Raw genomic sequence first — 14,610 nt, 5'->3', positions numbered from 1 at the left:
GGGTGTTGCTACTTCACCAGGACAGGTCTTAGAGAAGTTCTGGTGGAAAGCACTGGCTTCCAAAAGCTTTTTTTTTGTTTTTTGTTTTTTTTTTTGGGGGGGGGGGTAACAATTGAAATGAAAACCTAGCAGCCATATTCTGAATATTAGTCCCCCTCTGTGAGACAGATAAGCTGGTAGCTCTTGTGTTTGTAAACAAAGATCCCATTGGCTAATATAACTCCTTTACCAGCCTTCCCTCCCATTTCTATCTTCACAGCTCCATGGTCTCTGTCAGCTAGCAGAGCATTTGGTGGAAGAAAGACAGCCCAGCCCTTGCCATGATTGGAAACTACTGCCATTTCTATATGAAAGGGGGAATCGGTAGAGGAGATTACTACTGTGTAAAGAGCTCACTTGTCTCCTATGCCAGTCACTCTTCCACACAAAGTCATCACAGCCAAATTTTCTTTAGCTTCCTCCTTCACACTGGCAATCAACTCACTGCATGATCACATGTTCAAAAATGTTTCCCTCTTTTATCTCAGAAAATTCATCTCTATCCCCCCCCTCTGGAGAATAAAATGAAGTTCTGAAAAATAAAAATACAAATCTTGTGAAAAAGATTTATATGTAACTAGAATATACAAAGTGAATAGTACATAGCAAGCCCCAGGCATTGTGGATGCAGCCCATATGGGCTCTGCTCTCTGATGTCTACTTTTATGCTGCCCAGTTGAATATACAGTTCAACAGTTTTGGAATTCAAGCCACTTATAGCAAAATAAGAAGCCATCTGCATGGTGCCTTAGACCGGAGACGTTAAAGTTCTGCTCCTAACACTGAGGCTTCCTTGAACCTTTTAAAAGCTGCAATCTCATTTCATTACTTCATCTGAAGCAAGCTGCCCCTGAGCTTTGTTGGTTTCTAGAGTCTCTGATGGACTGACCATAAACACATTTGGCTGATGAAAAAGGATGTAGTTAGGTGACAATGCCAGTAGACATTGGCAACAAACTAATGACAGACATCTTATAACAAAAGCCTTGCAAATGAAACTCAGCCCTGGAAACTTAAAGACTCTCAATGCAGAAGCACACTGCTCAGAGGAGTCTGGAATGCAGCAAGTGATTTGACTTTTGGAAATGTATGTAAGCGTGAAGACCTGTATCTGATTCAGCAACTCCATCAGGCAAAGACCTACTGCACTTCTGTGAGGGGCGGCTGCAGTGAAAACCTCCAGCACTTCTCATGTGAGGGGCAGCACCAATGTTCCCACATAGAGCTTCCAGGCAACCACGTCATGGTAGAAGACATGAGTTAATCTCTAATAAAGAGGAAAATTAAGATTGGGAATTATCCTCAAACTCAGGAAGAGCTATTTATGAGCTATTAAATTCAAGAGCAGAGATTTCACTTAAAACAAAACAAAACAAAACAAAAACAAAAAACGTAGCTTGGCAGGAGAAAGACAAGGCATTGATATCTTCTGTAAAGATAATGTAGAAACTAGCAGGGCTTGTCCAAGCAGGACTGGAATTTGTGTTCTGAAAGATCTTTTCCTCAGATTGAAAATTTTAAGATGACTTAAAATTCATGTGCCGAATTTTTTCATATGTAAACAGCAAGGAAAAGGCAACCTCAATTTCAAGTGCACAACTATATTTGCAGTTGTGTATTGATCTGTCTTTACTCTGGGTACTATTGAATGTTTTTATATGTTTATGATGTGCTAAATAAATGTTATTTAGAGGAGTCTGTGGTTTGAGTTTTAATTACTGGTTGCATTTCTGCAGAGCCTCTTATGAATTTTGTTTGACAACTGCCTGAATATAATTTCAGAACCTTTCTTGTTTTACAAGCTGGGAATGGAAACTTGGAGACTATGTGTATAGCAAGCACTCCACCATTTCAAGTTCTTAATACTTTCATATAATAGAATCTGTTTGTATTTTCCTTTGTTTCTTGGGGTTTGGTTTGTGTTTAAGATTTTTTTCTACTCCAGTATTTGTAAATACTCTATTAAACTTCTCTATTTCACACACATGTGGACGTTCACACCCAGACATTTGATTCCCTTGTGTTTACTGAATCTGATATAACATGCAGTCCCTTTTCTTCCATAAAAATAGCCAGTCAAACCAGCACAGTTTATTACCTAAATAATTCTTTCCTACTGAATGGAAATGTCACTTTTCATTGTTTATTTCACCTGTGCTTCCTGTGCTCAGGGAGGCCTTTCCAAACATGCCCTCCTTTCATTTTCTTTTGAGTTAGTTCTGCTTCAGAATATTTTAATGGGAAGATTATACTGTGTGTGTGTGTGTGTACACATATTTAAACTCAGCCTTTTATTTAAAGTTATCAGCTTGCTAGCCTTGATACTATAGCCTTGTAAATTCAGCCCTTGGGAGGTAGAGGCAGGAGGAAAGATTATCCTTGGTTACCCATTAAGTTTGAAAGTGTAAGGCCAGCCAGGGCTACTATCGAGAGAGAGAGAGAGAGAGAGAAGAAAGGAAAGAGAAAGGAAAAAAGAAAGAAAAAAGTCTAAGTAAAATTGTTTATTTCACCTTTTTTCTATTTTAGGAAATTTTACAGTAGATATAATCAAGTGCCTCTTTCCTTTCATAAACTTATGAAGGACTATTCTCTCCTAAATGTGATTCTTATTTTATAGAATCTGACTTTTAAGGTTTTTTTTCCCCCATTTTTAAAAATATTTTTATGTGAAGAGATGTTTCTGTTCATTGAAAACTCTTTGCTTAAAAGCTATGGGTATGTCAAGGCCTGACCTTTGTGCCGAGTATCTGTAGATTATGCCTGGGTGCCACCACTTTGCCTACCAATACTTCAAGTTATCCACTTTATCATAGACTAGAAGAAAAGCCTCAGAGTAAATTGAAGCGCAAATAGTGTGCAGTGTGAGAAGGTACCCAGTAAGAGTGGTGGCAACAGTGGCAGAGGCAGGTGGATCTCTATGATTTCAAGGCCAGCCTGGTCTACAGAGGGGGTTCCAGGAGAGCCAGGGCTACAGAATGAAGTCCTGTCTAGGGGGAAAAAAAATATTCCTTGGATGTAGTTTATTCTCTGGAGAACCTGGATGTGGAAGCCACTGGGTCTGCTTTTGCTTAGTCACTGTCTGTGTTAGATAGAGCCTATAGCTTTTCCTGACCTGTGCTCAGGATTGTCCTTCTACGGACTCCTCAGATAGGGCTCATGAAGGCTGTGCTTTATGTTCTTGGTTTCTTGCTCCTCTCGAGCCCCGGCCCTGTAGGATAGAGGATACTAGCAAGGTTGACCCCCATTTTTATTCTCTTTGTAAGGTAATTGGGAGAAAGCTCTTGGTAACCCCCCCCCCCATAAATATACACACTTAATCTATGTAGCCGAGCGTCTTAGAGTTTGTTTTTTGAGACAGGGGCTCACTATGTAGCCCTGTCTGGCCTAGAACTAACTATGTAGATCAGGCTGGCCTCAGATTCTTAGAGATCTGTCTGCATGCCTTTAACTCTGACTCCTGAGTACTAGGATTAAAGTTTAAGCTATGGAAATGCTTCCCTTCCTTAGTTTCCATTGCTGATGGAAGACACTTAACTGCTTTGATTCTTCTTGAAGGGATTTAGAAAGTGAGCTGTGTTTAAGTTATCATTTTACCTGATTTTCCCCCCTTATTCTGTATGCTATTACTGAAATTAGGAAGTGAGTTTCAGAAGATACTGTTTGATATCTGGGATCAAATACTTTATAATTTTTTTCTTACAATAAGAATAACAAACTTCTTTTAGATTTGTTTAAAACATTAGCTATTTTTGAGAAAAATGACATTCCAGGTAAGGGCAAAGAATGTGCAAAGGCATGGAGCTAGGGGTTGTGTGTGTGTATATATATATATATGAACAAAACTTCAGTGGCTGAGCTGAAGCCTGGAAGCTGGGTGGACAGAGGGGTGTCACGGAAGCCCACACTGGCACTGTGAGAAGCTTGGAGCCAGGTTTTATTCTCTTGTTCCAGCTCAGCAGGTGGAAACATATGGTCGATGGGGCCACTCCCCTTTACAGAAAATCTGCCAATTGTGAAAGCATATCAGTGGTGTGATCCGACAGTTGTCATGTAGAGTTAACATTTAACGTTAATAATATCATCGTAATACACAAGAGCTCACCTGTACTTGGACCAAAATAGACAGTGTCAACAAGCGGTGCAGAAAATCAGCACTGTTTCACAGCCAACAAGGTAAGTAGCTGGTTACAGAGGCTAGGGGGAGATTTGGAAGGAGAGTCATCGCAGATGGATGTGTACATATGTTAAATTAAGACATAAAAGAAGGCGGACCTACAGCCAACCAGCATTTCAGGTGGAACTGCAGTGATTGATGGGAAATGTTGCCTTTTGACAGACATACACAATACCCTTTGCATTCATGCACCAGGGCATCTGGCCTCTGACCTCTGGCTTTCCATTCTAAGATTATGGGCTGCCAGCTTCTTCATGCAGAGAGTGCAAAATGAGTATCAGTAGCCTTTTTTACTTAGGTATATTTAAAATAAAATGTGTGCACCTTTCCTAGAACGTTTGTATACTACAGAGAATGTGACAAAAGCACACCACTCACAGAGTTCACTTTACACTCCAGATTCACCACTTATATATCATGAAAGCCTTTGTCAAGGTCTCCCTCAAAATTAAATAACATAAGGGATTTCATATAAAATTAAGCTTGGCAGTGGTCTCTGTGAGTTCAGGGCCAGCCTGGTCTACAGAGTGAGTTCCAGGACAGTCAAGGCTACACAGAGAAACCTTGGCTCAAAAAAACAAAAAAGTTAAGCTTTCAGATTTTCCTTCCTCAGCCTCCTCAGGGCTGGGACTTAATGGTTTGTGTGGCACACTGCGTTCCCTGGAATATGCAGTAGAGGTATATCATGTGTGTTCATTTTACTGAAGTTACTTACTTTATAGCTTTATATGTGGTAGCAGGCATGTTTTGTTTCTGTTTTAGATGTGATTTCTAACCAGAAGGTAGCCATTTCCTGCAGGATATGGCTAAAGAAAAGGGAAAACTACGAACTGCTCTAGGGAAAACTAATGTGTTGGACTTACTAAACACTGGAGTGTTTGTGTTCATATTTTGAAACCAAAAGAAGCTATGCTTTGGGGTGGCTTACTATTTCCAAGGCATATTTTACTCCACATGCTGTATAACCTAGGGCTATAACTGGCCTTGAACAAATGCTTAGTCAAGTGTGTTGTTTTGCATTTCCCCTTTATTTACAGAATTTGCTAAGCTAGTCCTCATTGTAGGATTAAATATTTCTTAATATCTATATACAGAATTCATATTTCTCTTGGGAATGCAGGAAGTATAATCATTCATTTATTGGTTGGGCCATAACAACTCTGAGACAATCTAGTTCAAGGACTTTTAGGCTTTTTCACAATTAAACTATGGGTCAAATATTCTCTATTTGATTGTTTTAGGATTTTTTTTCCTCAGTTTTTTTTTTTTTAGATATTTGCATATGTATGATAGATGTCTGGGGGATTGTGACCCAGGCCACCTCCTCAAATTCACTGATGTTTCATATATATTTTACATAGCCTGAAGGTAACTTTATATTATACTTTTAGTGTACCCACAACCTGACATATGGGGTCAAGTATAAAGTTCCACTAGTGGACCATATTGACATTTAAAAGATCATGTAATTTTTAAAAAGAATATATATACATACACACATATATGAGGTTTTTGTCTGTGTTGTATGTATATATATCACATGCATTCCTGCTGCTCATGGAAGTCAGAAGAGGGCGTTTGACCTCTCAGAACTCGAGATATAGACAGTTGTGAGCTGCTAAGTGGGTGCTCTAGGAATCAAATCTGGGTCTTCTGAAAAGGCAGTCAGAGCTGAACCGTCTCCCTGGTCCCCAGTTTGATCATTTGATCATTTCGAATTTCGGGTTTTCAAATGAGAATATTCAGACTTACTCTTATGATTAAAGCCAACTGTGAGTGTCACCTTTAGATATGTGCAAATCGACATTCTTTACGTCAGTTCTTATTGCTATGTCCTTTCGAGGACTAAATAAATCTTCCCACTTATCATTTGATCTTTCAAACCACTGGGAAACTTAGATACCTAAAAAGAATAACTTGCAGAATGTAGGAGCCTGCGTTTTCTTCCCGTTAAATTGACAAGGAGTGACATTTAATGCTTGGATGCTCTTTGGCAATAAGCCAGTTAAATGGATGGAAGGTGGCCACTGTTTAAGGTAGCTTGAGAGTTGCTGATGTGGGAATAAGATTTTTTTTTTCCTCCATTCAGATCTGATCTTTTACCCTGGTTTCATTTTCTTCCTGCATAGCTCCCAGCTAATCTTTCTTTTTTTTTTTTCTTTAATTCCTTTACTTATTTTCTTATTTGAGATGGAATCCTTCCATTTTGCCCAGCTTGGCCTCAATCCTGGCCAGAGGTCACACGATCACACTGGCCCAACGTTTGATTCAATACCATGTGACACAAGGTGGGGAACGCTGCAGCACCACTTTGCAGCAAACAAAACAAAACAAAAAATAGCTAGACAGTGGTGGCTCATACCTTTAGTACCAGCACTGGGGAGGCAGGGGCAGGCGGATCTCTGAGTTTGAGGCCAGCCTGGTCTACAAAGTGAGTTCCAGCACAGCCAAGGCTGCACAGAGAAACCCTTGCGGGTGAGGTTTCTCCCAAGGAAGTTTTTATTTTCTGATTTTTTTTTCCATTCAAAAAGAACGGCCGTGCAGTTGAGAGTGTAGGGAAGTAGTTTAAGTGCTTTAATTTAGCCTCACTTAAGCTTAGCCTATTTGTGTTGATTAGCAATAGAAAAAAAGCTAAGAGAATTAAGGACAAGTAAACTCTCTCATAGAAGCTTATGCATAGCTAGATTAGTTTCACAACATGGGGAGATATTTTAAACCTTCACTGACCTTATTAAAATATATTTCCAGAAATATTCCTTTTGAGCCTTTCTCATAAATTAGTCATCTTGCACAACAGCTGTGGCAATATGATATAATAAAAAGTGTAGTGATTTAGCAATAGGGAGATTGGGAGTTCTCATTTTGGCTCATTCACAAGGAGATTAAATGACATCCTAAAACCCTCTAGATAAGGAAGCCACACATGAGAGCAGAGTCATATGATCTATCTTTAATAGTCTCCCCCTATGAGTCTCTGCTGGTGTTTAGAAACCACAGAGCGTAGAGAAAATTTGCATGAGAGTAGAAGCTTCACACAGAATTTCTATTTTTGCTCTCAGAGGGCAAGTAACATATGAAGAAGGACTGGTGTATGTAATGGTTGCACTTCAGTTGGCTTAAGCAGAAAAGTATTAAGTAACTTGCAGAATTGATGAGAAAAGTAAGCTAACTAGATTATAGACTGAGCTTCCAGGAACAGGTTTCTGAGGTTACAACACAACCAGACTACTGGAAGACCTGCTGCCTTCACCATGATGGGAACACTAAACCAGGAGGTTGCCCGCCTATTTAGAAAGCTACAACCACAATTCCTAGCCCCAGGAGCTTTGTCTCTGTTACAACCTGTGTTAACATAGTAAATGTCTCATGTCCTGGCTCTCGCCAAGTCTCTGATGAGGATCCTAAGTCATATGAAACCTTGGGTAAGCTAGAGTCTTAGGATTCACCTCTCCAACCTCTGAGTGTGCCACATGAGGTTTGGAGCACATGCCAAGAGGTCAGTCCACTGTATACTGCTGACAGTTATTTATGGTAAATAACACTAGTATGTTTCTTCACATTTGCAGATATAGTCACGTATTTTTCACTTAGAGATACTATTCTACTTACAGATATATTATTTCTGACAATTTCCTAAGAAAGTATGAAAAATTGAGAGCAGTGTTTTCTTAATTAACTAAAAAAATTTGAAACAACTATTGAAATTGGGGTTCCCCTTCCAGCTTTGTATATTTTGTCCACATTGGTTTTGTTCCCATCTATGCCTTTTCCCCACTGAGGACACCCTCCACCTTTTCAATTTGATGTGCTCTTTGCCATACAGACCTGCGAATGAAGAGTCAGAACCCTCAGATGTCGATGCTGCTGGCCGGTGGCGTGGAGTCTATGTCAACAGAACATCTCCAGCTCCTTCAGACTCTGCAACCACTGTAAAGTCCCTGATCAAGTCATTTGACCTAGGACACTCAGGTATTTCACAAAACTATCCATTCAAACCCTACATACCAAGCCTACTCCTGCCACACTGGCCCCAAGCTGATAGAACCACGGGCTCACTTTAGCTCATGCAGGAAGCCTTGCTGAGGCTGTGAGGCCTCAGGTAATACTGAGGTAGCCTCCTTTTAATGCCTCGTCCCCTACTTCCACATCCCGCCCTGCCCCCTTCATCCCTTTCCTGCCTCACAGAGCCATCGCTTTCAGGGTCTTCTTCCTGTGTTCTGGAGACCCAGCAAGGATGGCCAGCGGCTTCATCTTTCAGGAAATGAGCATCACCTCTGTGTATCTGGCTCCCTTGTTGGGAGTCTCAACATCCTCACTTGCAGTGTGCTATTATTAGACCTTTTTTCAGCATGGTGGTACATAGGAGCTTTTCTACTGGTGTGTCTGTCGCTTCTGATCTTGGGGTTGTTGCCAGCTTCTTCTGGATTAGTCTGACTGACTCAATATCCCTGTGGTTGTGCATCTTACACATGTGAGACAATTACACATTCATCCCTTAAGCATATTCGCCAATATAGTGTGTTGAAAAATGTTGTCCATGTGTGCATAATAAATATAACTTCCTTCTTCTGAGTGACATAAATGTGCATTGTTTTGGAAAACTGGAGCAGTGGCTAATTCTAAGATGGACTGGTTGTCTCTGCTAAAATCATTTCCAGATTACCTAGGTTAAGACTCACTGGGAGGCTTGGATAGCTCTATTGATAAGGCTCCTAAGCCTGAATCTGAGAGTCCAGGGTTCAGTTCCCTGGAAGTTTACGAGTGGCTCAGACTGTGGCTCAGAATTCAAACAAAAGAGAGCACTGAGAAAAATAAAATGGGGCTGGACAGTAAAGGCTAGGTTCACAACCAAAAACATAAGAAAAATAAAATGAAAAAAAAAATTGGACTAACAGTACTGAGAGAAAGGAAAACCCAGTGAGTCAGTCTGTAGATAGAGCATGATTCATCACTAAGGGTTTGTGTGTTAAGGTTCGTGTTGCTTCCCCCAAGAGAAACCTCATCACATATTTCCTTTCCTCTTCCTCCAATATTGACCTGTGAGACCAACTTTCACTCAGCTAACTCTTCTGCTTTTGTTTCCCCACTCCAGCTCTATTGCAGAGGAGAAAAGGATAATAAAAATTATAGCTAACATGTGCGAGTTTTGTTTTGAGACAAGGTCTCTCTGTGTAGCCCTAGCTGTCCTGGAGCTCACTCGGTAGATCAGGTTGACCTCTGCCTCACTCCTGAGTGCTGGGACTAACTTATGTGCCACCACACCACATCACGAGATTTTTTTTTTTAAGTTGCCAAAAAAAAAAAGGGGCAAACAGATCAAAAACCATTATTTGCAGTTTTTAAGTGGATTTAAGTATTTCCGATCTGTTCTTGGCAGGTGGAGCTGCACAGAATATTTCTGTCCACAAGACTCCCAGAAGCCCCCTGAGTGGAATCCCAGTGAGGACTGCTCCAGCAGCTGCTGTCTCTCCAATGCAGGTACAGAAGAACCCAGAGGCAGCTCTTTGAGTACCCTCCTAGGTACTCTTTACACATGAGCGTGTGTGCCTGTGGAGCAAGAGGACTTGTAAATCGGGTATATGTCACTCCTGTACTCAGTTCTCTTTACTGTTGGAGCCTAAGACCTGTGACAATAGAGATAATTGGTGTTTTGCTCTCTACTTGATCTCTTGGCCAGAACAAGGGGTGACAGTAATCACATCACAGTAGAGCTCAACGAATTCTGTTTATCAAGTGAAAGAGTATATCAAAGGAACTTCAAATGTTAATCTCTGGTGAAAGAGTCATTCTTTTTTTTTTTTTTTTAAAGCCACATCTACATCTTGTGCAGGTACTCAGTCACTCTTGATGGATGTTCTGGTCATTGTGGACTTAACTTAGTACAAAAACAACACAGTGAAGGTCCTTGTGCAAACTTTTGACCTCTTGAGGAACTATTTCTGTAGGAGAGCATATCAGGATTCATTTCAAAATGTTGGAAATTGCTCTAGTTAGCAGAAAGGAATTTAGTTCAGAGGCTTTGGTACTTCAAGGGCTAGGAGAGGTGATGAAAGCCTTAGAGAACTCATGGGAAAGGTTTTATAGCATCTCAAGTTGGCCCTTAAATGCGCTTCTGTTTTCACTTGATCCAGAGCATCTTCCCCTAAGTGCTTATCTAGAACCATGGCCTCCATCAACACCTAAGATCAGCTTCAGGACCATAGTACCACCGTGCATCCATGGCAGCAAAACACGTGCCTCATCATACCCACAGAGCTGTGAGATCAGAGCGCCTCTGCAGCAGGAGAGCAAATGCATCCACAGCCAGCAGCATCAGAAGGGCAGCTGCACCCTCCTGGCCACTTCCTGAGTTTTGAGAAGGGGCCCGAGTGACAGGATGAACCAAGCTTTCAGGAGTTAAGAAAGCATACGCTTTAGTGTTCTAGTCTCTTGTAACAGTGAGCAACTAAGTGGAGTTGAAGGAGCTAGTCCTTAGAATTCTAGAAAAGGGATGTGCATTACTAAAGAAGGGAGGTGGACTGGCTCTGTCCTCACCTATTGAAACACTTGGCAGATGCATGGCCCTTCCGTGTACTCTTTGCTCACAAAGAAAGTGCTCTTTCCCGAGAGCTTTAACATTCTGTACACATGCCAAGGATTTTAGTAAGTGAGGTGACACTTGGTTTCGCATTTGTGAGTTGTGTACATCTTCATACATGACTGTAATGTTGCTTTCTATCTTCCATGTATATACTTGCCTTCATGTTGACCACTTTTCTCTGTGGTTGCATTTTTTTTCATGTTTATAAGACACTTTGATGTGTTCTCCTTAACTTTTGTTTTATACAGGTTAGGAGCTGGAGAGATGGCTCGGTGCTCCAGTTTAGTTTCCAGCACTCAGAGCCTCACAGCTGTCAGAAACTCCAGCTCCAGGAGTGTAATGTATCTGGCCTCTCCAACAGGCTCCTGTGTTCATGTATATACCCACATACATACATACATACCCACATACATACATACTTAAAATTTTAAGAAAAAAATATTTTAAAAATGCAAGATGTCTGACTTTTTTTTTTAAGCTACTGTTTTTTTCTTAAGACGTCATAATTACCTTTAACTCAAGAGGTGGGTTTTGTTTATTTTTCTTGAAATGTTTCCTCTGAAGAGAACATTGTTATGTGTTTTCTTTCATGACTTTAAGGAGTTTTGTATCCTGGTTTAAATATCTTTTCATTAGCTTATTAAAATATTTTTCCTTGCTATCATAGAAGCCTTTTATTTTGTTGAAACATTTTTCTCTTTTGACAGGGTCTCTCTATGTAACCCTGGCTGGCCTAGAACTTCCTGTGTAGATCAGGCTGGCCTTGAAGTCACCGAGATCTGCCTACCCTTCCCCTCGAGCACTGAGATCAAAAGCATTCCCAAGCCAGGTGGTGGTGGTGCACCCCTTTAATCTCAGCACTCGGGAAGCAGAGGCAGGCAGATCTCTGTGGGTTGGAGGACAGTCTGGTCTACAGAGCCAGCTCCAGGACAGCCAGGGCTGTTGCACAGAGAAACTCTGTCTCACAAAAACAAAACAAAAAGCAAGCAAGCAAACAAACAAATAAAAACCTTCACAACCATGCCTAGCTTATTTGTTGAGTTTTAGGACACACATAAAAATGAGTTTGGGGCTAAGTGCTCTTCCCCATCTTCACCAAAGCCTTACCTTAACAGTTGTTTGCTTTCTTTTTGCCTTCCTTCCTTCCTTCCTTCCTTCCTTCCTTCCTTCCTTCCTTCCTCCCTTCCTTCTTCCTTTTTCCTTCTTTTTTCAATACAGCGTCTCTCTCTGTGTAGCCCTAGCTGTCCTAGAGCTTGCTTTGTAGACCAGGCTAGCCTTGAACTCAGAGATGCACCTGCCCCTGCCTTCTGAGTACTGGGATTTAAGGTAGGAGCCACCATGCCCAGCCTAAGTCATGTAATTTTCAATGGGTTCTTTTTTTCATAGTTGTTTTTTGTGCTGCTAGAGACAAAAAGAAGCACTCTAAGACACTCAGAGCAGAACCTCTGGGGTCAACGGAGCCAGGACAAAACTGCAGCTTTTCCATAAAGTGATGGAAGACAGAAGACAGAGTAACTGAAGGAGAGCAATTGCTTCTGGGGATTCCTTTTGACCTTTGCCAGTACCCTAACATGATGGCATACACATACAGACAGACACATGTACCTAAATACAAATAAATAAATCTTTTTTTAAATCTCATATAACGATAGAAAATATTATAAATTATTACTTTTTACTGATAATGTAGAAAAATCACAAAACGTTTGTTTATTTTAATAGCCTGGAGTTTAAATTATTCCTACAAAGGAAACTCCACACTCAAAATGCTTAATAACAAAATCTGAAACACTGAAGGAAGGGAGTAACATCAATATTAATCATAAATTCAGACAAAGACTAGAAAAAAGGGATAAACTTTTCAACTCATGAGCCAGGGTAGTTTTATTATTTTTGTTAAGAATATTAAAAGAGAGGGCAATTAAAAAGGTCAGTCTCTCATGAACCTCCATGTAAAATTCTTGAACAAAATTTTGTCAAACCTGATTGAGCAATATAGGAAAAACACCATGGCCTAAAGTAACTTGGGGAGGAAAGGGTTTGTTTTATTTCATCTCACAGCTTGTAGTCATCACTGAGGAAGCTCAGGGCAAGGCAGGAACCTGGCAGACGTCACATAGGAGTGCCGCTTACTGGCTTGCTCCCCTTGGCTTGCTCAGCCTGCTTTCTTATACCAGCCAGGACCACCAACCCAGGAATGGCATCACTCCATGGGCTGGACCCTCCCACATCAGCCATTAATCAAGAAAATGCCCTTCAGGCTTGCCCACAGGCTAATCTGGTGGGGCCATTTTCTCAGCTGAGGCAGCAGCTTCCTGAATGGTGCTAGCTCATGCCAAGTTGACACAAACTAGCCAGCACAGTCAAATATGTAAGCTGTGTTTTCTTAATTGTGACATGCAGGTGCCAGTGTTCATTCATGTGTTTCTCTCTCTCTCTCTCTCTCTGAATGGATATTTTCCCTGAATGTATATATTTGTGCAATGGGCATGCCTGGTGCCCATAGAGTGCCAGAAAAGGATATCAGATCCTTTGGAACTAGAGTTTCAGGTGGTGGAGAGCTGCCATGTGGGTGCTGGGAATTGAATCCGGTTCCTCTGGAAGAGCAGCCACTGCTCTTAACCACTGAACCATATCTCCAGCTTCCCTCGTTCTGGGAATTCTTTATCTGATTTATTGTTAGTAATCGTACTTAGTGGTGAAATTTTGGATGCTTTCCCATAAGACTAAATTGTTAGGGATCTTTTACTTCACATACTGACTTCAAAAACAAGATTTTAAAATGTTTTTTGAGAATTGTATTCTACAACAATTTTATTTATGAGGATCACTGGGAGCCATAATTTCATGCTTAATATCAATTAGAGTGGGACCCCTTAAAATAAAGAATTCTCTTGTACCGTGTATACAGACAGTGTTCGTAACACCGGTATCAAGGTCAGTACAGTTCATGGAGGGTGGGTCCACTGAACTATGGAAACAATAGTAGCTAACCCATGAGATACCGTGTGCCAGGGTCTGCTCCGATCATTCTGAATGGATTGATTGTTAGTCATAAACACTCTCCCAGAAATCTCCAAGGCATTATCAATGTCATATCGCTTTCTACCTAAAGCATCGAAAGTGCAGAGAATCACATGGCCCAAAGGCATGTGGCAGTTGGTGGCGATCAGGCAGCAGAGGCCCTCTGGGTCACGTGGTCACTTAATTGCAGTTCTCATGTGAATCTGTTAGGGTGGTGGATACAGCCGGGCAGAGTCCAGCACACCTCCAGGCCAACATAGAATGAACTCCAAGACGTATTCAATAACAAAGCCAAATGATATTCAATAAGTATAGTGGGGTGTGAACATTTGTGTTTTTATAGACGAGGTGGGTTGGTATGTATATATATATATATACACACACACACACGTATATCTGCACTTGTAGGGACAATACTAAGTATTTAATTCAAGTCTCAAGTGGTGTAGGATATCTGTGCTCTTGCATTTTTTGGTTCAGCACAATATTGCTAACTATAAATACAGTGTTGTCTTGTGGAGCACCAGAACTTTTCCCAGAAGTAGGACAGACTGCCATCCAGCAGCAGCTGCTGAGCAAGCATTTAGGCAGTCTCCATCTCTTGGCAACTGTGAATATGTCACAGTCAGCATGCGTGTACAAATATCTCTTGAAGACCCTGATTTTAATGCTTCTGGTTAAAAACCCAGAAGCAGAGTCATATAATAAACCTATTTTGAAATTTTGTTTTATTTTATTTTGGAGTCAGTGTCTTGCCACATAGCTCTGGCTGGATATAAGCTCACCACATAGT

General features: G+C 40.9%; 1 protein-coding gene across 8 annotated transcripts in view; it reads left to right on the top strand.

The window, feature by feature from the left end:
- Positions 1-14,610, top strand: part of Specc1 (sperm antigen with calponin homology and coiled-coil domains 1) — a 250,854-nt gene that overhangs the window by 169,458 nt on the left and 66,786 nt on the right. For 7 of the 8 annotated variants that reach the window (XM_021639172.2, XM_060363570.1, XM_060363566.1 and 4 more), the window contains 2 exons: positions 8,037-8,182; positions 9,591-9,691. In XM_021639172.2, coding sequence (XP_021494847.1) covers positions 8,037-8,182; positions 9,591-9,691 — 247 coding nt within the window. Of the gene's footprint in view, positions 1-259; positions 1,735-8,036; positions 8,183-9,590; positions 9,692-14,610 lie in introns of those variants that run through there. The other variant, XM_060363571.1, reaches the window with a different exon arrangement.

Source organism: Meriones unguiculatus, chromosome 11, assembly GCF_030254825.1.
Source record: "Meriones unguiculatus strain TT.TT164.6M chromosome 11, Bangor_MerUng_6.1, whole genome shotgun sequence".
In the NCBI taxonomy this organism is placed as follows: Eukaryota; Metazoa; Chordata; class Mammalia; order Rodentia; family Muridae; genus Meriones; species Meriones unguiculatus.
Note: the sequence above shows the minus strand (reverse complement) of the source record. Positions and strands in the feature narration are given on the sequence as shown.